Source organism: Neovison vison, chromosome 1 (genome assembly GCF_020171115.1).
Source record: "Neovison vison isolate M4711 chromosome 1, ASM_NN_V1, whole genome shotgun sequence".
NCBI classification, from domain to species: domain Eukaryota; kingdom Metazoa; phylum Chordata; class Mammalia; order Carnivora; family Mustelidae; genus Neogale; species Neogale vison.
In genome coordinates, this window is record NC_058091.1 from 91936639 (window position 1) to 91950776 (window position 14138).

Sequence of the window (14138 nt, forward strand, 5' to 3'; positions counted from 1 at the left end):
ACATGAGAATCTGGGGGCTGAGTCAAGTGTGGCAAATTGGTGGCATGTATTAGCCTCCCCATTTCACATTGCATCACCATCTCTGTCCCCATCCTCATCATCCCTGTCTCTTTCCCCATCCCTATCTCTGTCCCTTCCCCATCCTCATCCCTATCCTCATCCCCATCCCTAGGGCTATCTTTGACCTTTGATCAGGCCTCTTTCCATCACTGCCCTTCAGGTGGGTATGGCCATGTAGTTAGAGTTGCCATGAAAATAACACTGATTCCCTGCTTGGAAGACAAGATGGGGTAGCTGAGCTCCACAGGTCTGGGGCCAGGTCCCGGTCACCCATTAATGGTCTTCAACTTTGAGGAAATCACTTCACTTCTCTGAACTTCAGTTGGTCATCACAGTATAAAGTCAGTGACAAGTTCTACCTCACAGGGCCAGGGAGGATTCAGTGCCATCACACAGGTAGGAGTGTTTCAGCAGAGATCCTCTGCCAGTCAGAGTCATCCGTTCTCAGTTGTCTGGTTAGCCAGACAACTTCCTCTCAGGAGAACCGGCCACAGCATGGGATACCACGACTATTGGAATCACGTATAGGATTCCTATGGTTGGAGCGGAGCGAAGACTGCTCTGGGAAGCAACAGCCAGTGCCGTTATCAGCCCATCATCAAGCAGCCTGGAGTCAGAGCGCTCCTACACGATGGCTTAGGCTTGCTACCAAACTCAAGAGAAACTCTTCTCAAATGTTTCCACTGAAGTACCCCAAAGGGCAGAGGAAACCCCAGGGTTCCTTCATGGCTCCTGCTCTCCCCAACCTGTTGACATAACCCCAAACAACCCCAGCTCCTGCAAGGAGAGCACTTTCAGGTTTCTCATTTTATCTTAAAATTCATGTGAATTTTACTCCATACTATGCCTGTTTTTTTGTTTCGATACAAAAATAATGTTTTAACTTAATAATACTCAGTTATAGGTCCCTCTTTAAACTCCCCCCCCCCATTTGTTCCTTTCTTGTATTTCATGCCCTCCTATCAGCCAGGCTTTGGTGTCTAATATAGAACATCTCAACCAGTTCATAAATTTCTGCTTTTAATATAGTCTGAGTTACCACTCGCGCAGGCCACAGGAAAATACCAGGCCGTCCCCTCTGCATTCAGGCCTTTTTTTTTTTTTTAAAGATTTACTTAGTAACAATTTATCATTTAGTTGCAATTTTTAAAATAATCTTAATTGGCCACATATGTTATCAAATAAGAGCAGGTCTTGGAGCCTCCACATCCTTCACCGCCCCCCCCTTGCCCCGCTTGCGCATGCGCACTGCCTCCTGCCGGCTGGAGAATGAATCCTGCCACTGGAGGCAGATACTATCACAGGAAAGCCTCCCCGTGATTGGAGATAAGATTACCGATACTGAAGCTGTTATTTTTAGGAGGGGAAGACTACTGCTTTTAAACCTCTTTCCCTCTTTTTCCTAGTGTGTCCTCTCTTAATTGTGGCTCCAGGTAGCCATAAGTCATTAGTGGTTTTTAATTTCTCTGAAACTGAAATAAGGTCTGAAAGGGTGGATTTGTCCTTTTTTTCCCTACTTTTCCCCCCCTTCCCCCCACCCTTTTTTTTTCTGGCTAATCGGAGGAACGCAACCACATCTGAAGCCACTTGGCTCATTATGAATTTCATGGAAACTGATTCTCTGAAAGTGTTTCCATATGTGTGTTCCCAATATATCCCATCCTCTCTAAATGGGAGCACAGACGTGTGCATGGGCTGGAAATGGCTTCAGGATGTGACAGAGCAGTCATATGACCGCCACGGCACCGTGGGTGGCCTCTTCTGAAAGACACGGTGTCCTGGGTGCTGGCCTCCTTCCTGCAGCGGATCTGGTTTCAAAGACTACCCACCCTTCCTAGCCTTTAAAAAGTTCTTAATCAAGGCCCAGCAAGAAGATCTCTCTCATTTTTCCTCCGTTTCTCTGCCCCCCCCAACTCTCCGGTTCCTTCCTTCTCTCCTACTCTCCCTCCCTATGTGTATGCATGTACACTCCCAGATCTCCTACCGCTGGCCTCCTCTCCCCTCAAAAGAGGAAATATGTTATTCCAACAATATCCTCAAAATTTGGGTGGGTTTAGGGAATGGCTGAAGTTTCTGGAAACTGCCAGGTTGTTGTTTCTTTGTTTTTTCCCCTCTCTCTTTCCTTCAGCATAACATACTTTCTTAGCCTTGGGATCAGCTGGTCTTCCAGATTTTGTGAGCATGCAGTGGAAAAGTACAATTCATTACAACACGGAAAATAAATATTTATCCTGGATAGTTGAGGCACTTTTCCTCTCTTTTGCAAAACTATGGAGTTTGCTAGTCTGACCTTTCATTATCTTAAAAAATTTGGTTTCACATTCTCCTTTTTTCTGGTTTCTTCTCCATCGGTATGATCTACTACACTTCTTCCACATAGGGTATATTTTTCCAATTATTATCTAATGTAATTACAAGTAAAACTAATTTAGAGATAGATACTGGGTCATTTTAGTGTGAGGGGACAAATTCAGGGAAATTGAGAAAATTGATGGAAAAATCCTTTAAAACCTCAGTTTGGAAAATGCAAAGTACTATTCTGCATATAGTCTAAAATTGATTTTTGGATAATATTTACATAGCATTTCTGCTTCTGTCCTATTGCCTGTTTGAGACTATGTTAGTCGTTCATCTGTGAGGCACAGTTTTTGGAAGTACCCATCTTAGCATCATACTGTATAGGTAGGATTTAAAAGAATACATGGTTCTTATACTTAATTTACTTTTCTTCAGCTGGAAAATGAAAATACTTCTCTAAAAACAATGATAAATACCTTAAAATGCATGGATCAAAATTTACGTGCAAAAAAGTTCAGGAGGTATATGATTAAAAAAAGATGATGAGACTTTGTATCCTGGGAAGTTTTTAATGTATGGGTGAGCTTTAAAGATGGTGCCTGCCCAGACTTGGTCTGGCAGAGAGAAGAGTGGGGGGCCATGAGACTGGGGAGAGCATGAGCAAAGTGCCTGTGAGGGTCCTGAGTGTATGTCCTGCTGTGAAGAGGACAGTTCATATTGAGGAACAGTGGGACATGATCTTGGAAAAGTAGAACAGATGACTCTGAAAATATGCCAGTAGCCTCCTCCTCATTTCCTCCCCTCCATGGCCGAGGTGTCCCATCATGCTTTGTGAAAGGTGGCTGACCTTTGCCTGGGAGGGGGTGGTTGTCAGGCTCTGCCACCTGTGTGGCCTGAGAAGGCGATGTGTAAGCAGGAGGTTTCTCCCTGTCCCTGTGCATTTCCACAGAATGCAGATTTAAGACCCCTCGAGACCGATCCTCCCCATTTTCCCACTGGCAGGCCGAGTCAGAGCTGCAGAGCCAGAAGAACCTCCTCAGATTTACCTTGTGTCTAGGCTTCTGTTTCTTCATCTATAAAAGTCACCTCTGATTCTTGATGCCTCTCATGTACTTGCTCTGTCTACTGGTCCAGAAATTCAGACAGAGTGTGAGTTTTACCCTCTGTCACCTTTCTACCTACTCTACATAAATACCACCACCTCAGTGACAGCAGGTGCCCTGGGGTCCTGTGGCAGAAGAGTGGGTTTGCTCCCTTCCCTTGGGTCCCATATTTGTGGCTGGCCCTCTTGTTCCCTCATCTCCTCTCTGCATAGCGCTCGGCAGGGACTGGTACCTGGATCCTGTACTGGGAACGACACCAGCGGACAGACTGCAGTATCTGTTCACTAGTGGGGATGGACTGTCCAAAACGTGAGGTCCAGTGATGTCATGACACTCAGGAAGCGCTTCGACCACTCTTTAAAGAGAGTTTTATAAGGATGGATTCTTCAGAGTCGTATTGGGATGCTGTTGGTCTGATATCAGTATTGCTTCAACGCTTTTTGTATCTGTGTTTTTAACTTGTCAGAAATGTATTAACTATCCGACAGAGTTCTTGACTCCCAGACTGATTTACTTATTCACTCATTATCACCATCCATCCATATACATACCCTAAAAAGCAAAAACCAAAACACTTAAGCTCCTGGAGTATAGAAGCAATATGAGAGGAAAGGAAATTATGATCTTTACACCCAGTGCTTTATAGCTGGGAGAGAATAGGCTAAGAAACAGCTAATAATTCAGTAAAGTAGCAACTCTTAAGGGCCCAAAAGAGAGATATGGGAAGGAACTGCTCTTGACACCAGAGGGAAAAAAAGGAATTATAGAATAGAGCAGGTGGGGCAGGGTAGCCAAAAAACATTGTCGAAGGGGAAGAAGATTCTTCAAGAAAGCAGCTCTGTGGCGAGTTGAGGACTATACATTTCCAGAGGAAGAATTCCACGAAGGGGTCAATAAAAAGTTCTTGGGCTTTATTCGAGATTTGTCGAAGCAATAACTCCTACCATTTAAAAGGCCCCAATGAAGCTTTGAAGTTAACACCTCATTGCGGGGAAGCATGATGGCTTTTCATTCTGTACACGGATGCCTTCGTGTTACAGAGGAGAGCAAGGGATGCTGCCTGTGCCAGCTCGGTTCCCCCGGCTTCAGGGCCCCTCTTCCTTTCCTGTGCCTGACCTGTCGCCTCTGCTGGGGTGCATCAATTCTGCTTCAGGGAGGGGACGATGGGCGCGCCCAGTGTTTCCCAGCTGACAGTCCCAAATGACAAGTGCCTTGTCTGTTACTGTTCCCAGACTCCTGTTTTCTTTCATTCTAGAGATCGCCTCGCCCATTCTCAACCAGCCCTGATTTACTGAGGATCTAGTCAGTGAGAAGGTGTATATGAGAGTGCTAGGTAAAGGCCTAGAAATGTACAGTAGTGTTGTGATTAAGCACTGAGGGGGAGACAAACAAGGATTAGACAAATCTTGCCCTCAGCAGCCCACTGTTGAGTGAGGAGTCCAGGATGAGCCAAGGTCACTGGCATTAGAAAGCAATGTGTGAAAGATGCTGGTGGGGGATTGCAGGCCACAGGACCCAAAGATGAGGGATTCTCTTTTATTCCCCCTTGCCTTTTTGGTTTTACTTCTTCCACTATGCTTTCTGCTTGCCCTGATGACCCAGGAAACCCCGTGGGTAAAGAGAGGCAATTTCCTTTTTCCCTGTAGACCTTGAGGAGGCTGGGGGAGGAAGAGGCAAGACTTTTAAAAAATTTTTAATATTGATTTTATTTCTATTTGAGCTTCCTGCGCATTTTATTAATATAGTCTCCTCATGTATATTAGGTCTTGCTGCTACTGTGTTAACAAGCAAGGTTCTTGCAACTCTCTTTATGAAAGCTGCATTCCTTCACAGGCTATCTGACCGTGGCCAGAGGTGCAGATAGCAGAGCCGGAATGAAACACGTCTGTAGGAAACCAGCAGGTCCTACGGGAATCAAACCCTTGACCTTGGTCTCATTCACATTATGCCACGAGCAACTGAACTAATTGCCCACGATTTAGCAGATTAGCTCCAACAAGGCCTCAAAGAGCTGTCAGGATATCCCAAAGATAGTAACGCTCCCGGGGTTAACACAGAGGCTCCAGAAGAGCCTATGGAAATACGGTAAAGTTAGATTTTCAAGGCAAGAAATGCATGGACCTGTGATTGTGTCAACCACATTCCTTACGGGTAAATAAGATTGCAAAGAAGTCATGACTCTGCATCTTTCAGGCTGCATGATCTGTCGTGTACACAGCTCCCCTTCTCCGGATCTCAGCATGCCTGTGTGTTAACGGGTTAGCTTAGAATTGATTATCCAAGCAGTAGGTGAGGAATTTGGACATTTCCATCGATACCCCAAGCAGCAGAGGAGGGTAAATGGGTGCTATAGGGAATCTGGAGGACATAGTCTAAAACTTAGTAAGTACAAAAGTTTGTTCAAGTCTCTTTCAGTTTGTTTACCTAAAAATTCACCCAAGTGTTCTATTCCATACATATCCTATTACTGTCCATATGCCCTGTCTCCAAGCCGAGTAAAACCAGCCCGTTGGGAAGATGCCCCATGTTTATCTTGGGCTTCAAGTAACTCCTGGCAGTACTGGCTTTATTTAATCAGCCAGTTGGAGGCAGGAGTTTTAAACTGGCTCGGAGGAGCTCTGTGCGACAAGGCACCTCCCTGGGGCAGTTACTGAGTTTTGTTTTCACATTTATAAAGTTAGATTGAGGTGTTAGTACTTTTAGAACTCTCCAAGCTTTTATCTGTGACCCCTCAATAAGTAGATAATACATTTTCTTTACCATTGTTGATATAATATCCAGGTCTTTTTTTTTTTTTTTTTTTTTAAGTTTGTAGTTGTATTGAGGCTAACTAGCGTAGTTTAGTAGAAGTAGTAGAAGAAGAAGTAGAAGACCATCTACAAGTACACCTGAGTTCACGTAAAAAACAGAGATTAAAATTACGGATGCAACCTTATTCAGGGAAAGGAAATTTAATTATATCATTTGCTTCTGCAAAAATGATTATAAACTGAAGATTAGGCAGGGCTTTATTAAGTTTTTCTTTTTAGAATTCCGTCTCCTCACCTTAGGTTATTACATAAGGGATCTCCTATGAAACTAACGAGTTGTTAATGTCTCTCCATGCAGAACACACTGCAGTATGTTTCAGAAACATTTCTTGGTAACACAACATGATTAAGGGAATTCCAGAAAATCCCATTTTTTTGTTAGTTATAAAAATGACTGTATAATCCCTTTAAAGTCCACATTAGCTGTCTTTGCCCAGAAGGAGTTAATCCTCAAGACATTACAGTCTCAAATGACTTAAAGTGATTGGTCCACATTCTGTCAGCCTAGCAGAAATTTGTTGCATTGTTTTCTATAAACCACAACCAGAGCTCATTAATTGAAAAATGAATGTCAATTTCCATTAGCTGGCATCTATAAACCAGAAAGGTACAGTGATCCTGGCATGTGATGGGTAATAAAAACATCAGCAAAACGTCTCAGGTAAAATAGAGAAGGTGAGGGAGTAGAGGAATAAATTCAAAACCATATTGGAGTTTACTGGCAGGGCCCCACATCAAGGGTTTTAATGAGGCTTCTGCATCAAAATAAGGGAAACCACATGGAATGTTAATTATGACTGCAGCATATTTTAAGTACAGATACCCACGAGAAGCATTTCTTTTTTTTTAACATGGACAAGCCTGTCTGTGTGAGCTTCGTGCTTCTGTGGGGGGCAAACGGTGGTGTTTTCAGTGTGACTTCTTTCTGTTTGCGATTGTCCACATTATTCTGGTTTCTCTCACATGAGCTGAACATTGAACTTAATCTGTACCGATGTGGCCTGCCTAGAACAATTAGCGGCGCCAGCACTAGTTCACCTAGCTGCTCTGCAAGGTAAAGGCCGGCCGAGGAACATCTGGGGCCCTCACGTCGCGCGTGTGGCTCCTTCCGCAGAGGGCACCAGCACGGGGCTCGAGAGACCCTACGCCTCACCTGCTCCCGTTTGCCCTCTGTCAGAATCACTCGGCCCACATCTGAACACTGGAGCCGGTTAAAATTTTGCATCCGGGAGGGGTGAGGTAGAGACCGGTGGAAGATAGAAGACTTTGTAGAGAGCAGAGAGTAAACTGCCCAGAGTGTGTGAGTTTTGGTGTGTCATCTTGAAAGTGTTTGCTTCTGGTATCCGAAGCTGCTCACTAGCTCTTTACCCTCTGCTTAGGGGCCTGCGGATTCTGGGAAAGCACTCAGGAGGGGTGGGAACTTCTTTGCCTCCCCCTCCCCCTCAGACTGTTGCTTCTCCTCCTGTCTCGGAGTTCCCGGTGGTGATAGAGGGGTTAGAGCTGGAAGGGAACTTAGAGTTCATCCCCCCTCATTTTACAGATGATGACACTGCCACCTCTGACTTCTGCCTCTGGCCTTCCACTCTCAGTAAGAAGAGCCAGGCAGGTGAGACTTGTTATTAACAATTGCTGGGTGGGGCTGGGTGGGGCCGGCTGATTGGTACTGTCCGATTTTTGAGAACAACTTTTTCTTAAACTATGTATGGCTTTTTAAATTGTCGCTTTTGATGACAAACGCACATCCTGGCCCTTACGACGATCCCAGGCAGTGTGCATTTTAACAAAGATCCACAGCTCTCAGTCAGCACCTTTAAGGAAAACCATTAGGATCATTTCTTTAATAAACACTGTAGCATCCAAGAACAAGAGTTCAGTAAAAACGGGACTGAGGATGTACCTCCTGACGGAGGCCTTGATGGAGCACTAAGTGCTTTCCCTTACGGATGAAAACTGTAGGAAAAGCAAACACGGCAGACGCAAAGACTTGGAAGGTTTTAGATGTGACAAAATGTTAAGAACGCTGGGATCATAAAAGGCCTTGTCCTAATTCTGTCAATTTTTGAAAATCATAACCCAGTCTTTAAAGATCACCACTCTTAATTTTTTAGGCATTTCAGAACACTGATTTCCACATGAAGTGCTTTATGACTATGGTTTTATAAGTTTAAGCACCAGAAATAGCTACAAAGGAGCCACACTGTTGGCTTCAGAAGTTAAGGGACTTTACATTTTAGAGCAAAACAAGCTTTGCCTCCAGGTACCACTTGGAGTTAGCCTGAAGCTAATTCTATAGGATGTGGCACAGGGGCCTGGTGAATGGATGCTGAGGGAGGCGCCCTTTTCCTTGTCCGCCCGCCGGGCATGGAGCCTCTCACAAAAGAGGCTGTTGGCACCTGGCCTGAATAAGCCCTAGGTCACCCATCAAGGCTCGAGATGCAACTTCTCCCCAACCTACTTATTTAGTTTATGACCCTCAGGAGAATTTCTAAGGGCTAGACTCTCCCCCTTTGCCCCCAGAAAAATAAGATAGTTCCAGAATACATTAAAATCTGGTATGATTTTTTTGGCATTCATTACTGAGATGACGAATAAAAGACTATAGGTGATTTTAAGAACTGAAGAGAAGTGATAGGAACATGTTAGGGTTTCTTTTTGGAGTTCCTTCATTGACGAAGGGGCCCTGCCAAGAGTACCAATAGCAAAACTGATCTTTGGGATTTCTTTATATTGGGTGGAGAAAAAGAAACTTGTCCTACTTAGTAAAAACATCCCTTTCAAATACCTGAGGTGCAACGAGAAACAAAAAGAGAGGGAAAAAAATCAATGAGGATTCAGTCTTAAGTCTGGTGAGTGAATCTATGTGTTGGGTTGGTTTACACATAAGACCTAGCACACATTGGGGTTTTTAAAACCCTTTGGGGTTCTCTGGGGGTGGGTGAAGGACTTAAGTACTGTCAAGTGAAAAAACAAAACAAAACGAAACTGTGTAGTGACCAGTGCATTTGAAGGTCTATTTGTGACTTGTTGTTCCTTTTTGGGAAGCTAAAGGTTTTTTTTTTGTTTTTGTTTTTGTTTTTTCTTGTAAAAATTCTCTCATTATTTTAATTGATATTTACAGATTTTTTCCCCCCATCTTCTGTTATAATTTTTAGGTGCTTCAGAACTGGGCCCTTTTTCAGACCCCAGGCAGTTCCCAAGCATTTCATCCCTCACTGAGAGCCGCTTCTCCAACCCACGAATGCACTATCCAGCCACCTTTACTTACACCCCGCCAGTCACCTCAGGCATGTCCCTCGGTATGTCCGCCACCACCCACTACCACACCTACCTGCCACCACCCTACCCCGGCTCTTCCCAAAGCCAGAGCGGACCCTTCCAGACCAGCAGCACTCCATATCTCTACTATGGCACTTCGTCAGGATCCTATCAGTTCCCCATGGTGCCGGGGGGAGATCGGTCTCCTTCCAGAATGCTTCCGCCATGCACCACCACCTCGAATGGCAGCACGCTATTAAATCCAAATTTGCCTAACCAGAATGATGGTGTTGACGCTGATGGAAGCCACAGCAGTTCCCCAACTGTTTTGAATTCTAGTGGCAGAATGGATGAATCTGTTTGGCGACCATATTGAAATTTCCTCAGCAGTGGCCCAGCGGTATCTGGGAGCTGCATCCCAAACGTATCAATATATACATATATAGAGAGAGTGCGTATATATGTATATCAATGAGCTATCTACAAAGTGCCTATTTTTTAGAAGATTTTTCATTCCCTCACTCAGTCATGATCTTCCAACCATAAGAGGGTAGAGATACTGAGAAGCAAAAGGCCCGAGAGACACCATCCTATCTAGTTTCCAGGTTGTTTTCTACTTAAAATGTACTTTTACAAACCAAGGAAAAAGGTATTTTTTTGTTGTGGTGTTGTTTGGCCTGTTACCACAAATCATCTGTTCCTATGGCAAGTCAGAGAGGCGGACTCCAGGTTCAGGAGGAAGAAGAGCAAAGCCACTTCCTCTCTGTGCTTTGATACCACACACCCTCGTGGTGGCAGCTATGTCTGGACCCGTGCACTCTGCAGACCAGCTTCCAAAACCGGTCGAGGTGCACATCGGGCAAAGATGCACAAAGGTGCACAAAGGGCAAAGAGGGAGAATGGATGATTCCATCACAGTACCATCCATTCTGAGTCACTGTCCCAAACTTTGCTTTCAGACTTGCCGTGAGTTCTCATCTGAACTGTTTGGTTCAGGTTTTGTTCTTGTTTTTTTTTTTTTTTTTTTTTTCTTTCATACTTTAAGAAAGTGACTTCAAAAAAAATACTGATTGGGATAGATGATTTCATTTTACTTTTTAATACTTTTTTTGTTTCCTTTTCCCATTTAACCAAAAAGAAATCCCATCCCTCAACACCACCCCTGCCCCATCCCTGCACCTTTCTCCTTTTATGCAAAACTCAAAATGGCAATACCTTATTATAGCCATAATGGTATAGATAGTGTTTGCGTTTGGCTGTGTGTTGTTTTCTTTTTTTTTTTTTAAATTATGAATATGTGTAAAATCTGAGGTAACTTGCTAACGTGAATGGTCATATAACTTTAAAGATATATTTATAATTATTTAATGACATTTGGACCCTTGAAACATTTCTTAGTGTACTGATATGTTGACTTCGGTCTCTAAAAGTGCTCTTTATTAAATAACAAATTTCTTCAGTGGGCTAGAGCCATATCTGAAATATTGCTAAGCAATTTCAGTTCATCCAGGCACAATGTGATTTTCAAAAATACGTCCATCTCCAAATATCTTAGATGTAGCTTGTTTTTTGTGATGTATGAAGGAAATGTTATGCTTCGTTCTTTCAGACCTTGGATTGCCTCTAACACAGCTTTGCCTTCTAAAGCAATAATTAGGGATTTAAAAACCAACTCTTAGCCCTGTATCACTCATGTTGCCCTTTATTAGCATGAAATGCTGGAGTGATGTGGTTTCCCAGTTTCTTTTGAATAATGGTGACTCTTGTCATATTAAAAAGACAAGCACAAGTGAATCATTGAACTGCAGAAAAATGTTCTGTGGTTTCCTAGTTAAAGCAAAACTCTAAATCGCCAGGCTTCATAGTGAAGACACAGCTTAAAGCCACCCATGTAGCTTAAGGACTGATCATGATACACATAGCCAGTAAAGCCAAATTGCACCAGGGATTCTTAACTAACCCACCTTACCAAACAGTAAGTCAGGAGAACCCAGATCTGCCTCACCTGAGGCCCCACTGGCAGCTCTCTGCTGAATCTGCATTTAAAGGAGCAGATTTAGCCATTGTCTCATGGGAGCCATGTCAATCTGAAGGAGTTGGAGACTTCCAACAGATAGCTGAGCTGAGTTAATGTAGGGCCTTGGGGACCCATATCAAACCCCTTGGGGTCAAAGGAAGGCAAGGCCATGTGGAGTTTGGTCTCTACTACTGTGTATGAATTTGAGCAGAAGCCCTCCTGTAGGATGCACTTTGGCCACTCCTGGCGACCACCTGGCAAATTCTCAGCGTGAATCCTTATTCCAAGCCAGGATCACTCCATGACACCACTGGGCAAATCCCTGCTGGCTCCCTCACAGGTCCAGGGGACCCCTTTGTTTCAGTTCTGTGCCCCCACTGAGCAGAACCTTATAAAGATTTGTCCCCAGCCTCTGGGGACCCTTTCTCTGTAGTCAGTCCCAGGCCCACTTCATGGGCCATCAAGCCTGGTGGGACGGTGTGTGTTGTGGGGCATCTGGCCCTGTACTTCTGGCTGGGGGCCTCCCTTGCGACCACCCCAACTCCTCCTAACAAAAATCGAGGGCAAAACAAAGCAAAACAAAACACTGCCTTCTAAAGGTTGTATACCAAGTATGCTTAGATAAATAAGCCACTTTTCTATTACTTAACTAAGATGGAAGTAGTAACTGATACTATTTATTGTTTGTGTGTGGTAGCTTGAAGCACGCCACTGTCCATTTATTTGTTAAGTGTAAAATATGTGTGTTTGTTTCAGCAGCACTTAAAAAAGCCAGTGTCTGGTTACACATTTCAATTTTAATTAATTGACATAAAAATGTTACCGCCAGTGCCAGCTGTACCCTATTTAATAAAAAAGGTACTATATTTGTACATTATTTTTTAATGTTAAAAGGGCTTTTTTAAGTTTACAGTACACATACTAAGTGACTTTAGGGATGCTTTTGTGTTGAAATGTTATTATAGTGGCTGCAGGCAGCAACCCAGAAACACTTTAAAAAGTTTTTTTTTTTTCCTTGGGAAAAATTCAAGCACTTCTTCCTTCCACCCTCACTCCAACCACTCCAAAGGGGTAAGTCACATTTCTTGGATTGAATTCTGCCCTTTTTCAGCCTGGGGGTTAAATATTCCCTCCCTCCTCCTCCTTTTTTTTTTTTTTTTTTAACCGAACCCTTAATTTGCACTGGGTCATGTATATGATCTGTGATTTCAAGACCAAAGCAAAGCCCAACTATTCCTCCTACCACGGAACCGCGTACTAGCCAACACTCTGTATTTCCTTCAGGTTCAAAGAGCACAGTTCTCTTTGTAGCACAGACGTTGCTGGAGTTTTCGGTGTGACCAGCTCAGCCGCTTTCTGTCTTATTTTAGTTGTCTCACAAAGTGTGACCAGTGTCAGGGTTCCAGAACATACCACAGTGTTGATTTTAGATGAGTGAAATGACTTCCAGCCTGGAACTGAGAGACTCCACCAATGAACTATGGTTTGCTCTTCAGACAGTCTTACTAACCCCCACCCTGCCCCCGGGGCCTTTTAAAAATGAGCAGAGAAATCCACACCGTTAGGGACCATCCATTGCAAACCCAGAGGGGAGGAGATGTGTGTGCTCCTTAAGAGTTCCCTTCATTCCCAGGAAAGGGACTGACTCAGAGTCTAGGTTAATACATGGAAACACAAAGCACGAGTGAAGACAATAACGACTTCTATGACATTCGAAAGAACAATCATAAATAAAATAAAGAGGACTCTGGCAAACCTTGAATTTGTTGTTCTTCAAAAGAGAATGCATTTAAAAAATATTTTCTGTGTGAGAATTTTTTAGATGTTTGTTTACTTCATGTTTACAAATAACTGTTTGCTTTTTAATGCAGTACTTTGAAATATATCAGCCAAAACCATAAGTTACAGTAATTTCTTAGGTATTCTGAATAAAATTCCATTTTTTTTTGGATATGCTTTACCATTCTTAGATTTCTGTGGAACAAAAAAATGTTTGTAGCATTTTGTGTAAATACAAGCTTTTCATTTTTATTTTTCCAATTGCTGTTGCCCAAGATCTGCTTTCCCTGCACATATTGTACAAATTCTGCTTTGTGCCACAGGCCATGATTGTGGATGAGTTTACTTTCAACTTCAAAGGGACTATTTGTATTGTATGTTGCAACTGTAAATGGAATTATTTGGCATTTTTCTCATGATTGTAATATTAATTTGAAGTTTGAATTTAATTTTCAATAAAATGGCTTTTTTGGTTTTGTTACGTGTGTACTTTGGGTCTTTTCTCAGCCGCGGTTTCTTCTCTAGTCTGACGCCTACTCCTGCCTACACCTGGGCCCTTCTTGGCCCTAGGACTTGCCAGGGCCAGAGGAGGGCGGGGTTCTCTGTGACTGGTGAGAGGTTAAAACATTTCGCTGAGCGCTGCCTTCTTGGTTCGTCCTACTCCTACAGAGGCGTGGGCGAAGGATCTAGCAGTGAACTCATTTCCTTGTCAGCCTGTGTCCGAAGGAGAGAGCGCCCACGCCATCCTTGAGTAAAGCCCCTTTACTCTGACAAAGGGACCAGACTGGATATAAAAGACAGTGGGCTCCGCAGTCC

The 14138-nt window shown here is 43.5% G+C and overlaps 1 protein-coding gene across 5 annotated transcripts in view; it reads left to right on the plus strand.

The window, feature by feature from the left end:
- Positions 1 to 14138, plus strand: part of RUNX2 (RUNX family transcription factor 2) — a 227023-nt gene that overhangs the window by 108681 nt on the left and 104204 nt on the right. For 2 of the 5 annotated variants that reach the window (XM_044251985.1, XM_044252014.1), the window contains 2 exons: positions 7812 to 7877; positions 9424 to 10574. The exons of 2 other annotated variants lie outside the window; for them this stretch is intronic. In XM_044251985.1, coding sequence (XP_044107920.1) covers positions 7812 to 7877; positions 9424 to 9902 — 545 coding nt within the window. In that variant the 3' untranslated portion in view covers positions 9903 to 10574. Of the gene's footprint in view, positions 1 to 7811; positions 7878 to 9423; positions 10575 to 14138 lie in introns of those variants that run through there. One more of the 5 variants, XM_044251996.1, reaches the window with a different exon arrangement.